At 30.9% G+C, this 17,796-nt stretch overlaps 1 protein-coding gene across 1 annotated transcript in view; it reads left to right on the forward strand.

Annotated features, from left to right (window-relative positions):
- The window catches only part of LOC132937502 (junctophilin-1-like), a 133,225-nt gene that overhangs the window by 64,948 nt on the left and 50,481 nt on the right, over positions 1-17,796 (forward strand). The window contains exon 3 of the mRNA XM_061004323.1: positions 1,751-2,409. Within this exon, the coding sequence (XP_060860306.1) occupies positions 2,051-2,409 (359 nt within the window). The 5' untranslated portion in view covers positions 1,751-2,050. The remainder of the gene's footprint in view (positions 1-1,750; positions 2,410-17,796) is intronic.

The following is a 17,796-nucleotide window of genomic DNA, read 5'->3' on the forward strand; positions in this document are numbered from 1 at the left end:
ACATTCAATATTTAAAATGGTTTTCTTTAACTCATGAATTTACTATCGAACAAAAAAAACCTCCAAAAATGCCTCAATAATTTGTGTTGACAGATGATAAACACGTGCTTTCTAAAACAAAAACAAAAACATGTTCTAATCAAATTATAGTATTTTTCGAGGAATCAATTAATATTATGGTAATTACTACATCCGTTATAAATAACACAATTACACCTAATATATTTGAACTTAAATATTAAATGAATTTCAGCTAACTTGCTTACTTAAAAACAAAATAATTACTGGTAAATTATTTTAATAGTTTTGTATGAATGAGTTATATACTTTATATGGAGTAACGAAATATCAAAATATTTGATAGATATAGTAATTAATAAACAGATATTTTGCACTTCAATCACATCCGTTATTACATAATTATATATGTTTGAAAATTGGATAAATTATAGTATTATTTTCATGTTTAGTGATTTGGTATTACATTTCAGCGCAATTTTCAAAACATATTAACAATTTAAAATTATTTTTTCAGACTGTATTAGTGTTTGCCAAATGCAAATGATGAAAATATAAACCACTTTATCAAAATACTTACCACAAATCTGGTAAAAATAAGAACTCTTTTTAAAGTACTGGTGTTTATCTTTGCTTTTAATTTTAATACCTCGGCACAAAACTTAGGCACATCCCCCCTAGACACCTAACCAAACAGTGACCCACTCCATTTGAGGTCAAGTGTTCTAAAATGTACAACATACATGAGTGGATATGAATAAAAGTATATTAGGGGGGCGGAGTGGCCGAGCGGACTAAGGCGTCGGCTGCGACTCAGCCAACTCGAGTTCGATTCCTCGGCCATGGGCGGCATTTTTCTTCGGGCAAGTCACGGTGTCCGGAGAACAAGTGCCGCCATCCCCTTTCCAGGCATAGCAGATACCTACGGGTGCCCACTTGAAAATCTGCCAAAAACTACACACACGTGTTTACCAACCAACAGTATCCTCCCCTACAAATAAACAAACAAACAGCTAATGGCCATAGTTGCCGGGCTTAATGATCAATTAAAAAAAAAATTATATAAATTAAAACGTGTTGAAAATAAATAAGAAAGATTTTTTATGAGCGTTTGTAATCAAAATGTTAAAGCGAAAATAACGAATTCAGTTATAATTTATTGTTATTTAAAAATATTAGGTATTAGTCGATGCTTCAAACTTTCACCACACGTATATTATTATTTACTAAATACAATGACATTATTAAAATATTTAGGTTATTAATAATTAATCTATACACTGAGCTTTCTATATTATTATACTACAAATCTATCGATGCCGTTCTACGGGGTACGCGTCGGTGTGTTAAATTATAAGTTAATAAGAGTAATAAATTAGTAGTTAACTAGAGTAATATTATATGGACTACCTACTAATATTAATGTGTAATATAGTGAATCTTCTATACAACGAAACCTCACGAACGCCAAAACATTCGTACTATAGAGAATTTTATTAAATAGAATTCAATAAATGTAGTTCTATTTTGGTTTGGTTTTCAACAAACAGCATTAAACAGAAAATGTTGTTGATTAGAAGTTCGTTAAGTGGAATTTTCATTGTATGATAAAATGTCCTTAGAAATATAAGGCTGACAGCCTGTATCCGTTCATAATTGTATTTCGTGCATAAACATCCTAAATATAATAATGTCGTACAACGTCATCATGATATCATTGAACATGTTTCAGGTGCACGGCGGAGTCCGAGCAGTGGTGATCCTAGGGGAGGAATTGGAGAAACGCAAAAAACTCTAAAAAAAAAACCAAAAATCTCAAGAAACATAAAAAAAATACCTAGCGCATAACCGGGACCGGTCCGAGGCGCATATTCGGTTGTCCGGCGTCGCATACGACGTCGGCGGCGGCGTCGGAGGTGGTGGCGGCGCGACGGCCACTGCGACGGCGACGGCGGCGACGATGAGGCGCGCCACCAGCAGCGTTTTCACTTGTAGTCGGCCGGAGAGTAGTGCGTAGCACGCGTCTGCGGCCATGCAAGCGGGTGGCGTGACGGCGGCGCCCGCGCCGGCACCGCCCAATGGGTACGGAGCACAGCAGCAACAGCAACAGCAACAGCAACAGCAGCAACAGATGTTGTTGCAGCAGCACCACCAGCCCCAGTTGTCGAACAACTCGCCGGCGTCGACGGCGGCCACCGGCACGGCCACCACCAACAAGATACTGATAAACGGCGGCCGGTTTGACTTCGACGATGGCGGCACGTACTGTGGTGGCTGGGAGGACGGAAAGGCGCACGGGCACGGCGTGTGCACTGGCCCTAAGGGCCAGGGAGCGTACTCGGGATCTTGGCACTATGGTTTCGAGGTGTCCGGCGTCTACATGTGGCCCAGGTAAGTCGAGTGTGCCAACTCCGGATTTCTTATCGATGATATTCGTGACGATTCTAATGGAAAAATGGGGGGGGGGGTGCTTGGTATCAAAAATGAGCGATGGTAAGGGCCAGGGAGCGTACTAGGGATCTTGGCACTATGGCTTATAGGTGTCTGGCGTCTACACATGGCCCGGGTATGTCAAGTGTACCACCTTCGGGTTTTTTATTGATGATATTCATGGCAATTCTATTGGAATATATGGTAGGGGGACTTTTGGGGTGTCCGGCATCTACATGTGGCCCAAGTATATCGAGTGTGTCATCTCCAAGTTTCTTATCGATGATATTCGTGACGATTCTATTAGAAAAAGGGGGGCTTGGGATCAAAAACGAGTGACGGTAAGAGCCAGGGAGCGTACTAGGGATCTTGGCACTATGGCTTAGAGGTGTCCAGCGTCTACACGTGGCCCGGGTATGTCGAGTGTGCCACCTTCGGGTTTTTTATCGATGATATTCATGACAATTCTATTGAAAAATGGTGGGGGAAGCTTAGGATCTAAAATAAACGACCGCGAGGGTAAGGGAGCATACTCAGGATCTTGGCACTATGGCTTAGAGGTGTCCGGCGTCTAAACGTGGCCCGGGTATGTCAAGTGCGCCGGGTGTCCGGCGTTTACTTGTGGCTCAGGTACGAGGTGTGTCGAATGTGCCGCCTCCTGATTTGTTTCGATTACATTAACGACAAGTCTATTGTAGTGGTGAAGTCGTGGTATATCCCCCCCCCTCTCCACACACACATACACACACATACACAGCCTTTATGAGAGTGATTAGAGTTGACCAGTCTCAGCTGGTCCTATGAAATCAAAGTTGGAGCCATAAGAGACAAAAAAAATTTCCTTTAAAAATTAATCCTCAAAAATTAAATGTTACAACACAATAATAAATAAGTAAAAAATGATTTTTTCTGCAGTTCATTTATTTATCATCATTCGTTAATATTATTGTACTTATTTTGTCACTAGGTCGATTAAATACAATATTGACAACTTACTCATCTACCTGCGTATTATCCGACTTCACCAGAGAACTATTTTTACTATTTTTTTTTCCGAATTAATAGAATTTTATTTTACTTGACAGATGGTGCCATTAGTGTATTCCTATTCTATCGCTTAATATTCTCCATGGACAGGAGTTGGGTCCATAAAACTATGCTTATAACAAGCCCCGTAGTGTGCTTTTTTAAATTGAAATAAAATCCATTTGAATCCGTTCGGTATTTTCCGAGATTATCCCGGAGATAAAAAAGGCACTTTGTTTTGTTTTATATATATTAAATATTAATTACCATTATACATGTTGCACGGATGGCAAATTTCTTCTTTGCAAGGACTTATTTAAAATGCCGAAGCCCAAGGGGAAGGGGATAAAGACTAGTATTGGGAGGCTAAGCCTATCTCATTTGTTGTAGCTATTTAATTTTTCTAAACATGTGTGAAGGCTAGGAAAAAGCCAATTTTTTCTAAATTGATAATTCAATGTTTTTGTTATGGCCACGACGACGTACAAGATATTATTATTATTTTTGTCCAAACAGTTTTCGTCATATTCCATCAACACCAAATAGTTATTTAATAAATAATAATGTGTTATATGACTACTAATATACAAATTATGGAAACCAATAAAATGTAAAAAATACCTAATTCCCATTATGTTTAAATACAATTAATGGTTACTCATTAATACATATTTATGATTCTTCGAAGTGGAAAACATCGATAAGTATGATACGTTTATATCATACTATCATCATCACAACTAATTAAATTTTTTCCATATTTAATTACGTTTTTTCAATTCTTATGTTTATATTTGATTGATATTAACTATCTATATATATACCTATACAATCCTAAATACTATATATTATATAATATTTTAAAGAGGAAACATTAGGAATTTGGATGTTTGTAACCAATAAACTCAAAAACTACTTAGCCGATTTCAAACACTTATTCACCATTAGAATTCTGCATTATCCCTAAATAACATAGGCTAATTTAAAAAGGGTAAATTAGAGGTCCAATCCGAGTAGGTGCTCAAACAGTGATTTTGAGATTTACTATGGAAATGTTTGTTTGTTGGTTGTTATTGGTTTTAATAATTATTATTTTAGCACTTCTGTGTATTTGAGGTAGCAATATAGGTATACGCGCTCATACGCTCATACTAATAAATCAGTGTTACCAAACACTTAGATATTAGATTTCGTAAAACGCAAATTTTACGACCGTTGCCCGTTTTAAGTTTGTGCAGCTCAATAATTTCAATCCGTTGACATGGAGATCTTATCAGCCAGCAAATGTTTATATCTAATAAGTGCAAACTTTTATTATGCCTTATGTACACTGTTTATTCTTAATACCTCCGATTTGAAAAAAAAAACTTTCAAACAATACCTATGCTTAGAAAAAATAGGTCTCAACTATCTACACATGGTTCCCGAGCGAGATTAGCAAAAATACGACGTATCGTCGTGATCTTCTTCTTAAAATTCAGACCATCTCGCTAGTCAGAGAGAGTAGGTACGCTTCGTAATCGCGAACCAGAGAATCTAACGAACATTTGCAGCGCCTTGCTGAAAATAGAGACAGGAACTAGCAAGCACAGACAAGGGAATGTAGCACCAAAAAAATTTCATTTCATTTTAAATTTTAATATATTTTTTTTTTAGAAATAATAATTAGTAGAAATAGTATATTATTTTTATATTGGTTGCCATTGGTTAATCGGGCAGATCAAGCATACATTTAATCGAATTTTCGTACAATGCCTATTTGTTATACTGTCGCACATTGTCCGCGATCTGATGTAGTCAGACTCCCTACCGGGGTAGCAGAGTTGCTCTTACTGCAGAGAATTACACCCAAAAGGAGTTGATCAATCACAGTTTTTGTATGAGTTAACATTTTTACGGGCAACGAAGTTTACGGGACAAGTTATACTATAATAAATTAAAAGAATATTTCTGAACATTATAATAAATTTAGAAGAACATTTTGTACAAATATATTTTATTAAAAATACAAATCTTTGGCCTGGACAACGTCGGGTTGGATAGCTACTAGCTAGTCTACAATAACTTCCTAACCTAATAATTATTATTACATATTATTTATATATATGGCACGATCCTTATTCAAACGAAAATTGTTTGCACTATTTCACCAAAAAATACTTAAAAATAGGAAATCAAACGGTTATTTAACATGAATTTAAGGTTTTAGGTTTAAATTTTTGCACCATTGAACATTGTACAGTTGTTGAGAATTTAATTTTTACGAGTATTTTGCACGCGAGTAAACAATATTACCCTGCCCATTTATTCCTAATATTCAGATCACTACAATTTCCATATTACACACTTTAGCATGCAGAAAAATGCAAAAGTTTCATAAATTGCATTTTCGTATTTAACTATAAAAAAGTACATACAAATTGTATACAAAATATTATAAGCACCCGACTTTTTTAATTGCACTTGAAACTTTTTAACGTACATTTTTACATTTCAAGAAACACATTTATAACTTTCTAAACGAGCAATCGTAGTTTTAAAAAAAACTTGCAAGTCCCATAAAGTCTGAGCCCTATTAATAATCTAACTTAACAGTAACAATAACAATCGGCGTTTGGAAGTTATTTCTTATGACAATGGGATGCGGCTACATGATAATAATAAAAAAACTCGCTTCAATAAATGCCACTTTTGTGAGACTTTGTGTACACAGAATAATAATATTGTTAGGCCAAGTTAGGGCTGGTTACAAAGGAAAACTGTGAGCACAACGGTGAAATCCGACAATGTCCACTAAAAAGTATAATTTTTTCTTACACATTTTTATTTGCTCATATGGTAGTGATGTAATTTCCGTATTTTGTTTAAAAGTGTGAATATTTTTTAAATTTAGAATGAATCTTTTTTTTATTCGATCAAATAGAAACATGTAATTAATTACTTAACTTAAATGTTTGTAAAAAGTATCAAAGATCAACGAATCAATGTTAGAAAGTATGAACATTTTCACTTTATATACAAATACAATGTACGATTGTAGTGGCGCTTCGTTCTTGATAAACCTTAAAACTATTGAAAAAATGCAGTCGCTTATTGTGCATAGTTTCATAAAAATGTGCACTTCCTGCATCGCTTAAAAAAAAAAAAAAAGTTGTAGCACTATTTCCAATTGCTAGCCATTGATAACAATAAAAGGGATGTAATAGTAAGGGATGTGTTTAAATATAATACTTTTACATTATATTAAAAAATTGTTTCTGCAGCTGTTGAATAATAATTTAAATATCTGACAGTCATATCATAAAAAAATGTGTGTAATAAAGTTTATTATTACATGGGAATTGGAATTTATATTATTTTATTCTACGAAAAGTCTGTAGGACGTAATATTATAATTAAAAAGTTCATAATATTCCAACTATTGATATACCTATTCTTTTACAGATTACGATTTTATAGTTATTAGCTATTGCATAATATTATATTAGTACTACATTCACTAGAAATAGATAAAATATCCATAGAAATTTGGAACGGAAAAAACTAAAAATCTCTCCATCAAGATTTATAGGTTTCGGTTAAGTTCCTAAAAAAAATGTTCGTGGGTTTTGGTCACAATATTTTCAAAAAATAAGGTTCCAAAACCGGTTTTTTCCTATACTTAAAATCCCTTTAAATCTTAATCAACATCAATCTTACCAAACAATATTTGTTACAAATTTACCAAAGTAAAGATAGTGTACTGGCAGAAGCTCTAAACCTATTAATTAATTAATAACATTAATTATTGAGTTTTGGGAGGTTTGTTACTAATACAGTACACATGACCTAAAAAATAATGTTTTGTGGATCAGATAGTTTTCATAGAATTAAAATCGGCTGGAATAGACGTAGTTTATACGTTTTGAAATATTTTTATGAAAAATCTGGATTATTGTAGAATAATTTACTGCTATAGTGAATGCGTCCAGAGTTCTGTTTATGACCTTAAATAATCATAACCAAAATATCCCCAGTTCCAAGTATCACATTAGTTTTGATTTAGTAACAAAAATTATGGGTATTGTATAATATTTGTTATAAAGTATCTAAAATGTGTAATATTTATTTTTCATCGTGGTTGACACGATAATATTTAAAATTGCCAAGCGCGCAACCAGGTAAAATATAGTGTGAATGTCTGATGTAGTTATTATAGTCGAGCCACGCGTTAATCAAACAGTTATATATTTGGTTAAATAAACAAAAGTCTTATAACGATTAATATATTACGAAAGCACAGAACTAATTTCTCACGATTAGTATGACGGTTTATTCTAAAATAAATGGTTAAAATTATTCCTGGTGCAATTAAATCAGGCATACACATATATTAGTAATACGAAACTGATGCTAACCATTCTAGTCCAGCAATAATATATTTTATGATACAAATTAAATCAGTCGTCATCTAATATTATAGTATAACTTGTGCGAATTAGTCGAAGGTGTTAAGGTGCTCGAAAATCGACAGTGGCAATATGACATAACAGACTTTTTCGAGGTAGATGTAGAAATCATATTGTCATCAAAAGGGGAACACAAGGGAAACGCCCTGTATATTATAAAAATCAGTTATTCATAATTTTGCGTAATCTATTTTTCGAAATCTATTGAACTTATCGTATAGATGAGCAAATAACATAAATAATCGAAAGACAAATTTACATTTAAAACGAAATATGGCCCTTTTAGATTTGGGGATTATAGTTCGAATTCTAAATAAATAACAGTGGTGTAGCTGAAGGGTGGAAACAGGGGCATTTGCATCAACTCCCCTCAAAAATGTATATTCATTTGGCTTTGATTTTGGATTTGTGATTAACAACTGGTTTAAAAATGAGGTGTTTAATAATTTGATATTGTATACGTCTTCAAATTGATTTCTAGGATAAACAATCTATTGTCGAGAAAATTTTTCTAAAAAGTTTAAAAGTTTTTAAATTATAATAATATACCGACCTAATATGATAACTGTAATGTGATAAGGATAACTTATCTAAAATATTAAAACACAGAGTTAAACACTGATTTGCTTCTTAAGCATATAGCATTTCATGTGTGCATTAGGTTCATAATATTACCTACAGTACAATTTGGAACTGTCTCTGCATCCTGTAAAGATTAAGAGAAACATACGACACAAGTGAGTTCAGGTCACCATAATAATATATGAATTGAAAATATATTGCATGGGGTTTTCTCATTCTCCTTTCACATTAGTCAGTGAATACCGTACGCGTTTAAGTGCTCGAAAGTCGACAGTGACAATAATTACAAAACAGACTTCCTCGAGCTTGATATAATATAATTCCTATTATATATAAACCAGTTGTTCATCAGTTCGCGTAAGAATCATTCGAAAACTATTTCATTTATCTTTGATGATTTTATCACCGAGAGATAAATATACCTATGTTTACGACCAAAAATGACCCTTTTGGATATGGTGGGGGGGGGGGGGTCGAGGAAACTGTATCGCATGTAATGATTAAGAAAAACAGACGTCACGAGGGTTCGGGTCACCGTAATAATAATATATGAATTGAAAAATAAATTGAATAGATTTTATCTTTCTTCTTTCAAAGTGAATACCGTACGTGTCCTATATCTAATGTCCATGATACGATAAGCTCGAATGACATTTATTGATTTATTTTGTTATCCGCAGGAAATGAGAATACGGTCGAACGTAATTATAGTTAGGTCACTGATAGATAATAATATTATTATTCCTGTAACCGTTAGCTTGTTTTAAATAAGTTTATCCGGAAAGATTCAGTGTCGTATCGACGGCGGCCATCGACGTCGTATAGAACTTATAGTATTATTATGAAAATATTACTACTACTACTAATAATAATAATATATTATATAGGTACTACGACATCGATGGCCGCCGTTGATACTCGTGGTGTTTTGGAATTCGGTCCAAATAAAACCACGAGCGATCAATTGATCGAGAAAAGTCCCTCGCAAAACAACAATCAATTAACGCAATCGTCGCACAGCGAACAAACAATAATTGTTGTCAATTAGTTTTAATAATACAAATTTCAACCAGTCATGATATTATAATCCCGACCATAATATAATTGTGTCAGTTTTGGTTTGTATTCCACACGAGCACAATCGCTATTTACAATATTATTCTTAAAAAAAAAAATTTTAAATTTAACGATATTTTGAAACTTTTTCTTGATCATGAGCGAGTACGTGACCATTCTAATGACAAATAGGTAGGTAGTGTTTTATTTTGAATTACACTCGGAGTTTTGTAGGTTTTAATTGTTTCTTTGAATTACCCAGTGCAACACTATAGGTATAAAAATAAGGTCTTTCCAAGTACGAATTCATACAGAAGTTTTGATTTCAATTTTGTACTTTTGCACGTCATATAACTTTTAACGTAGCTGCTTTTTGACTTTATGATTATTAATTTTTTCTTTCGTTATATTCGATATTTTATTAATATTTTTAGTATATTATACATATTTTGTGATTTATTCTATAGGTATATAGTTATCGGTATAAATGTTCTTTCCCATTTACTACAATGACTAATGTAACTATTATTTAAGCTAACAATAAAAGTACAGATATAAAAATAATTTCTAACCAATTATAACAAAAATGTACAAATCATCATATAAGTTTTAACTTCGAACTATAAAAAAAAATTGGATTGTTATTTCGTCATTTTGTGCGTGTTTAAATCAAATACCATACATAATACCTATATTCGATCATAAAAAAAAAATAATTGAATTCAATAAACAATAGTACGTTATTCAGCTCAAACTTTTGAAATGCGATGAAAATCAAGTTGAGCGAATAAAAATGATCTTTTAAATTGTAAAACCGATGGAAAATAAATTGTCATCAATAATATTTTGATTTGTGGTTCATGGAATTGAAATATTTTGTAGGTATGTCAATTAATTATGATTAATGGGTATAAAATAAGGGTGTTTTTAGTACAAAAAACTTTTCTATCAGAAAAAATCTCACAACTTTTGTTTGTTATTTGAAAAATGAGGACTTTGTCTTGTGCTCAGATTGGATTCTTTTCTAAAAAAAACTCTATTTTTACAATATTGCAATAGACGTCAAATGTTTTTGATTATTTTAAAATATATTTTTCAAGCGTTATTCAAAGTTAATATTCACAAATCAGAGTCCAATGCGATCTGAATAAAAATGTTCCTATTTCCTGTTTAAAATAAAAAATTATCGAAATTCAACAATTTTATGAGGCGTGCCTCAAAAGAAATAACCGTTAATGCCGAGTGCATATCCTGTTAGGGTTAGCGGTGTGTTCATGTGGTGCGGGATGTAGACCAACCGCAAAATGTTTTATTAAAAGTTGTTTTTATAAGTGCCATAAAATTATGGTTGGTTATAATATGAAAATATAGTTATATATAAGTGTATTTGATGAAAAAAAACATTTATAATAATTGAAAAAATATACATCTTGTTCTGCAGTTTTCAAGTAACACATAATACATAAAACGGTTCAACAAAGTAGGAAACACAACAATAGGAACTCATACAGAATATTATTAAAGAGAACAAATATCACATTACGCGTAATATAAGGGTCGTTTTTTATTTTCATAACACAATAGTAATTGTATTATTTTATAATATGCGATATGATAGAAATAAAGACATTTGTACACACTTCCAAAATTAAAAATATGAATAATAACATTAATATACAGCATTACAGCTATACGACTATAGTTTTAAAATGCTACTAATTATTGTTCGAGGTATGATATTTAATATTGATACCCAAAGACTATGCATGTATGATGGTTGCTAATGATTAATATGCGATATAAAAAAAAAAGGCTTCCACGCGTCATAATTACACGAATGTAAAGTTTGAAATTATTTAAAGTTAAAAATTCAAAAGTTAAATAATTAAAGTATATAATTTAAAAAGTATTAAAAAAATATACGTAGAATGTCTTTAAAATAGCGTGAGCGTTTCCTACAGGCAAACGGTCATTTTTCTAAATTTCTTTTATAAAATAATTGCTAAATTACAGGTTCTGTCACAAAATATATACACAATATGGGTGTACCCTCCAATAGAACCTTTAAAATGTCATAAAAAGGAAGATGTTTTTATTTACAATATTATGTAACGTATTCTGTGATATATTTACTAAAAAAAAAAACATAGTACCTATATTATATTATATTCCTTTGAAGTATTCGCAGGAGTATTATTATAAATTCCTGTGAAAATTATTCAACGAATTTCCGCCTGGCAGATACATAGTATACATTACATACCTACAGATATTTCACATCGATAAATCGGGAAATTATTATCATTTTAAGCTACGATATGAGAGTAATATTGCGGTTAGGTTCTAGAACATTTTGACCTTTACTTTAATGTATTGATCTCTGCTTGTGATAATAACTTTGATAAAAGAAACAGCTTATTCAATTTGTTAGCTTTTCGAATCAAGAAATATAATAATCCGTACCATTTAAGTTACTTAAGTCAACTATCATAGGGGTAGGAAAAAACGCGTAATTTAATCTTTGGTACTTATACAAGATATTATATTGCATTAAGTGAATGTCAGCACGCTATTTATTTTCGCCCTCCGACCTACGCGTGACATGGACATTTTTCGACTTATAAGAGTGAAATAGAGAATTATAAAGATTTTAGGGAGTAATATTTCTAAAGATTTAACTTATCGTCTTGTCAAAATGTTGTCTCAAGAAAATAATTATCCATTATTAAATTAACAATTTGTTGTTTTTAAAGCTAAATAATAAATACAATACAAAATCAATACTATGTCAAATCCTTGAAAAATAAATTTTCCATAGTTTTTGTATAATAGACGATTTTACAATTTTTTTCACGCTACTTCCATTGAGCTAACCACGTCTGTTCACGACGGTTTAACACAATTTTTTTTTATATATATTTTATTTTATCACCAGTTATACATAACATAATATATTGTTATTTATTTACGTGATATTCAATACTTACCAACTATTAAAATTATAACTCGCGGATTCCGAGTATAATATATAATATAGGTATTAAATTCTTGACGTTTGATGAGAAACGAAATCACGATCAAAATATCATGCGTTTAAGACCAACTGACAACTGCAGCCTGCTTAGCAGCTATCATATTTTAACACTACAAAAGTTGATAAAAGTTGAATAATACGACATTGTGAATGTGCCCAAATAAATAACCAAATGTCCGAAAGTAAAATATTATATGTGTTAGTTAATCTAATGTATTGTGATCCAAATAATATTCAAATTATGAAGAGGATATTTTTTGGTTCATTTAGTGAAAATATAGTAGTCTAATACTCATCAACTCTTTGGGAATAAGCCGACGTCGTATAAAATATTACGATTATCATGGGAGCTATAAAATACCTAACTATATGCAGTGGCTCAAAATAAATGATGGGTAGGATGATGTAAATCAAAAAAGTGGAGGGATGCCATCGCCTCGTATCTCAACCCCATCACTTTGTCACTTCGACCACTGCAGTCTATATACCTATATACTTTTATATATTATTATGATGGGTATGATTGATTCAAATAGTGGATAAGGATTGATTGAACCGAAAGTAGGCGAGGCGTGATAACTGAGGTTATCCGGTCTCGTCGGTGATAAACACACAACGACGGATCTACCCTCTCTCACAGTTTTCGCGAAAATTGCTCACGTTCCACTAAAAGCAATATAATAAGGATCTACCTGAAACGTGCTTAATCGCTCTGCAGGCCCTAATCGGATAGAGCGTACATTTGGTGGAATTCGTTTTTAGTATCAAATCATATAAATTAACTGTTATAATTATTATTTTCGTCATTATACCCATCCTCTGAAAAACTCCGCCAATCGATTATCGGGTCTACCGCATTATAATATAAAAGGAGAGATATAGGGGAGAGGGCTTAAGGAGATCGGTTTTAACGTGCCCTGTGTTGGGGTAGAAGAAGAGAGCGTTGATAATAAATCTTATACATAAGTATTTTTACTTCGTTTCAGCCAGAATTATCTTCTCGTTTTTTCATAGGCTACTATAATATGTGATTAATTCTTCAGGAACTCACGAGCGAATCCTCACAATACTTATTCGTGTCTTCTTGCTATACATTATACAATGATCACATTGGTGCCTACGTTGTTCAGGCATAATGCCTATTCTTATACTATTCAAGCGCTTGCCGCATTTGCGTAATTCAGTATACTATGGGTATTATAACAACAACAACAATAACAGTATATTATAACCGTAAAGGTAATAATCAGAATCACAAAGCTCAAAAATTTAAGACATTTTTTTTTTTATTCGTTTAGTTAAATTATTGTAGAATTTTGTTAATTAAAAGTTACTTTTCTTAAGTTACAAGTTCAATAGAAAAACATAAGGAGAGAGGGAGGGGGGGGGGGGGGTCATCTAATGATAGAATCATACAATTATTTATGCTCATTTTTGGTTGGTTAATTTTTAAGAGATCACGGCTCCAACGTCACTTTGAAGTTTAAACATCAAACTATAGGTTATATGGTAGTACTAAATTATAGTGATATTTTAAATTAATATGTTTGGGTGAGATTATGATGGCAATTTATTGCTGTATTTGTACACGTTATTTTGAACTCTATTGTAATCTAGAAATAGAGAATTCAACATTTTGTAATATTTTTAATTTATACAAAAAAATTATAGTTTACATCAATTGGGCTTATATTAGGGCGAAAAAATAAACTTGACGTGATTGCAAAATTAATTAACTGATAGTAATATAAACTATACATGTCTATCATGAAAAAAAATTCATTATCTAAGTTAAAGTTAATTTTAAACTAACTCGCGTTATGCAACTTAGTTAAAAGTAACTTAACCTTAATTTTTTAACGCGTTTATACGTCCAGTGGCGCATCATCAGGCAGATGGCTCTGGGGATCCCTATTGCCGCACACAAACCCCTGCATGCACGCGGTAATCGGGTTGAAACCTAGTGGCTGGTATAAGATATCGTGCCGTATACCACGGTAACTATGACATTATAATATCGAAACATGGGTATTTCACGTGGGTAGGTATTTGGGCCGAGTAAAAACGATAATCGCGTAACAATTAGATATTATTGTAACTGCGGCCAATAAAATAGTTATAAATAATTATATTATACGCAGGTATATATCTAACACTGACATATTTTACGTGCATATATAGACAGTTCCTTTCGATAATTCATGACAGAAATAGGCACAATACACGATGATATAATATGGCATATAACACACTATTGTATAAAATGATATTTTATTCGGTGGAAAAATATTATTTCAAAGGCCGTTCGAACCCCATCACACACGCCCACGCATGCCGTGACCCGACCACTGACCGTATTATTGCACGTGCGTATGTTTTTCACGAAGTCGTATATTATCGAAATAAAAATGTTGTAATGACGATATCATTATTTTCGATATATTATTATTATTATTATTATATTTTTTTACCTTGTGCCCCTTCTTCCCACGCTATAAATGTAAAATTACAATTCAGAGTCGACCGAAAATTTATTATTGCCAACGCGTGTAGCGATTAAAATATAATATTAGTTGTCTATAACAATAAAAACATATTATGGTTAATTCATAACTAGAAGATTTTTTTTTATTACCTACTGAAACCGATATGGAAAAAATTAATTAATTACAGCTCAAAAAAAACATTATCTATACCTACAGGCTACAGGTAACACCCGGTGACGTCTTAAGAGAACTTGCCTATAATTTACTACAGAATTAGTATAATAACAATAATAATAATAAATATATTATAACTCATTTTGAATATAAATATACTAATGTAGCGGATCGATTATAATAATAACAATTTATCTCTATTAAATTGAGTATCACTGTTGGGGTGAATTCTTGTCCAAGATCTTTCACCTGTTTTAATTCCCTAATATTATGACCTTAAGTACATACTGTTTGTACTAATACCTCCATACAGATTTTGCATTTATTTAAATATGTATATTTAAATTTTTCAATTTAATTATATATTAAAACGAGGTAGTTATTATTTTTAGTCATATTAAAGTAATGATCACAAAGATATTAAAAATGTTTTTTATTTTATATAGCTAGTATATAAATGTTTCCACTTTTGTGGATTTGGCCACACTGCCAAATATTTTTAGTATCATATTATAAAAAGTTTTTAGGAATTAAAAATATAAATATTTTATTAAAAAAAAAAGTATATTACATTTTAAACTCATTCAAACAACTTTGTTTAGTTGAAAACTGCAACACGTTCCTTTTACGTTACACTGTGGTAACTTTGAGTTAATTAGTTAGAAAATACTAAAAGTGAAGTGAAAATGTATACAAAAAATTAATTCCAACTTATAAAAATACATCCAGTTAATACATATTTCAAATTCAAAATGTCATATTGAAATATTATTTGATTAGTATGTACTTTAGGTACTTAGGTATGCAAATAATATATGAGAGATAGATTTAAACAGTTAACCATATTAAACCATGACTTATATTTACGTATTTTACGAATTGATTAAAGGCGAAAAGGCTGCACAAACGAGTAAAATTAACTTGGCATTTTAAAACTCGGCGAGGTAGATTTATAATCCATTCAAAAGGAATGCAAAAATTAAATTTAAAATTCACTTATTTTCATAAATCAGCTTAAATCAGAGTCTACTTCCTAAGTATATCAACAAATTATATTCAAACGAAACATAATTACTTTTTCACTGTAGAAAACAAATTGAATAAAGGCTTTTATACATTTATTCACTTTGAAAAGAAACCCCTACAGAAATAACAGTCTTAAATATTAATACTGAATCCCATTTTGTGGATATTTTTATAACCTAACCTATAGTCAAGAAATTCGGATGTATTGTACTTAAAATGATGATATGTTGTGTCTATTTTTTTTTTTTTCATATTTGTGTCCGTCATCATGTTTTGGAGAAGAAAATGTTCTTTGATCTTTAACTTAGCATAGTTAAGAATGGTTTTTGTTAGAAAACTGGATCTAGTTGGTACTTTGGGTAATCACTTCTTAGGAAAAACTAACAAAAAATAGCTGACTAGGACATCGATTCATGCAACACCAGTTTATGACAAAAACAATTTTGTTTTTTTGTTCCAATTCTGAAAAAAAAAAAATCGTTGACTTCACATTTTTACAACTTAATAATTTAAGAAATGTTAACACATTGATACAATTTAAAAATATTATAAACTTTTTTAGCTATTAAATAGACATTTAAAATATTTTCATTTTATTTTAGTAATTTTTATGATATTATGTGATCGCATAACAATATTATATGGTTTTTTATGTTGATAAGATTTTTGTTTATCGATCAAAAAGCTTGAAAATGCAATAAAATGCACCAAAGTTTTTATAGCAATTTGAAAATATCTAAAATTTGAAATTTTTGAAGATTAAACCGATTTTTTTTAATCGATTAAAATTATTTATTACTTAAAAAAGATAAATTAAAGGGCTTTCATTTACCATTTAATATTATACTTAATATTTTATATTGGCATAATTGTGTGAAAAATTACATTATCGAAACATTTAAATTAATTTTTAGCCCATCAATCTACTCATAGGTTAAGTCAATTACTTATACTCATACATTCAATTGCTTGTGAACATTATGTATAGTATATAGCTATTTTAAAATCAAAAACTTTATTTTTTAAACTTCAAAAGTTTATTTAGTAGTTGAAGAAACATAATACTAGTTATAAATTATTATCCAAATTTGCTGCTTTTGGCTTAACATTATAAATATATTTTCATTGTTGTGTAGTTGTTTCAAGTTCGATTATTTTTTAATTAATATCATTACTTTTTTAATTAATGTTTTATAATTCAGTAGATATTTCTTTTATAATTAATACACTTAGGTGTGAACGTACTAATTACAAGTAAATAGATTTCTAAAGTTAAATTCTCAAAATTAATAAGTATATTATAGTATGATAAGTACCTAATAAATCGAGCAATTTTTACAAACATTAAATAATTGGCTCATTTCAGATCATAAGTAGTTGGGTATGAGTGTATAACACTACAGTGACTAAAATAAAAATAAATATTTAAATAGTTTTTTTAAAAACTGAAACTTATAGAAGATAATATTATGTACTAATACTAATTTAAACTAAAATACAGACGGGAATTATTATT

Source organism: Metopolophium dirhodum, chromosome 1 (assembly GCF_019925205.1).
Source record: "Metopolophium dirhodum isolate CAU chromosome 1, ASM1992520v1, whole genome shotgun sequence".
NCBI classification, from domain to species: Eukaryota; Metazoa; Arthropoda; class Insecta; order Hemiptera; family Aphididae; genus Metopolophium; species Metopolophium dirhodum.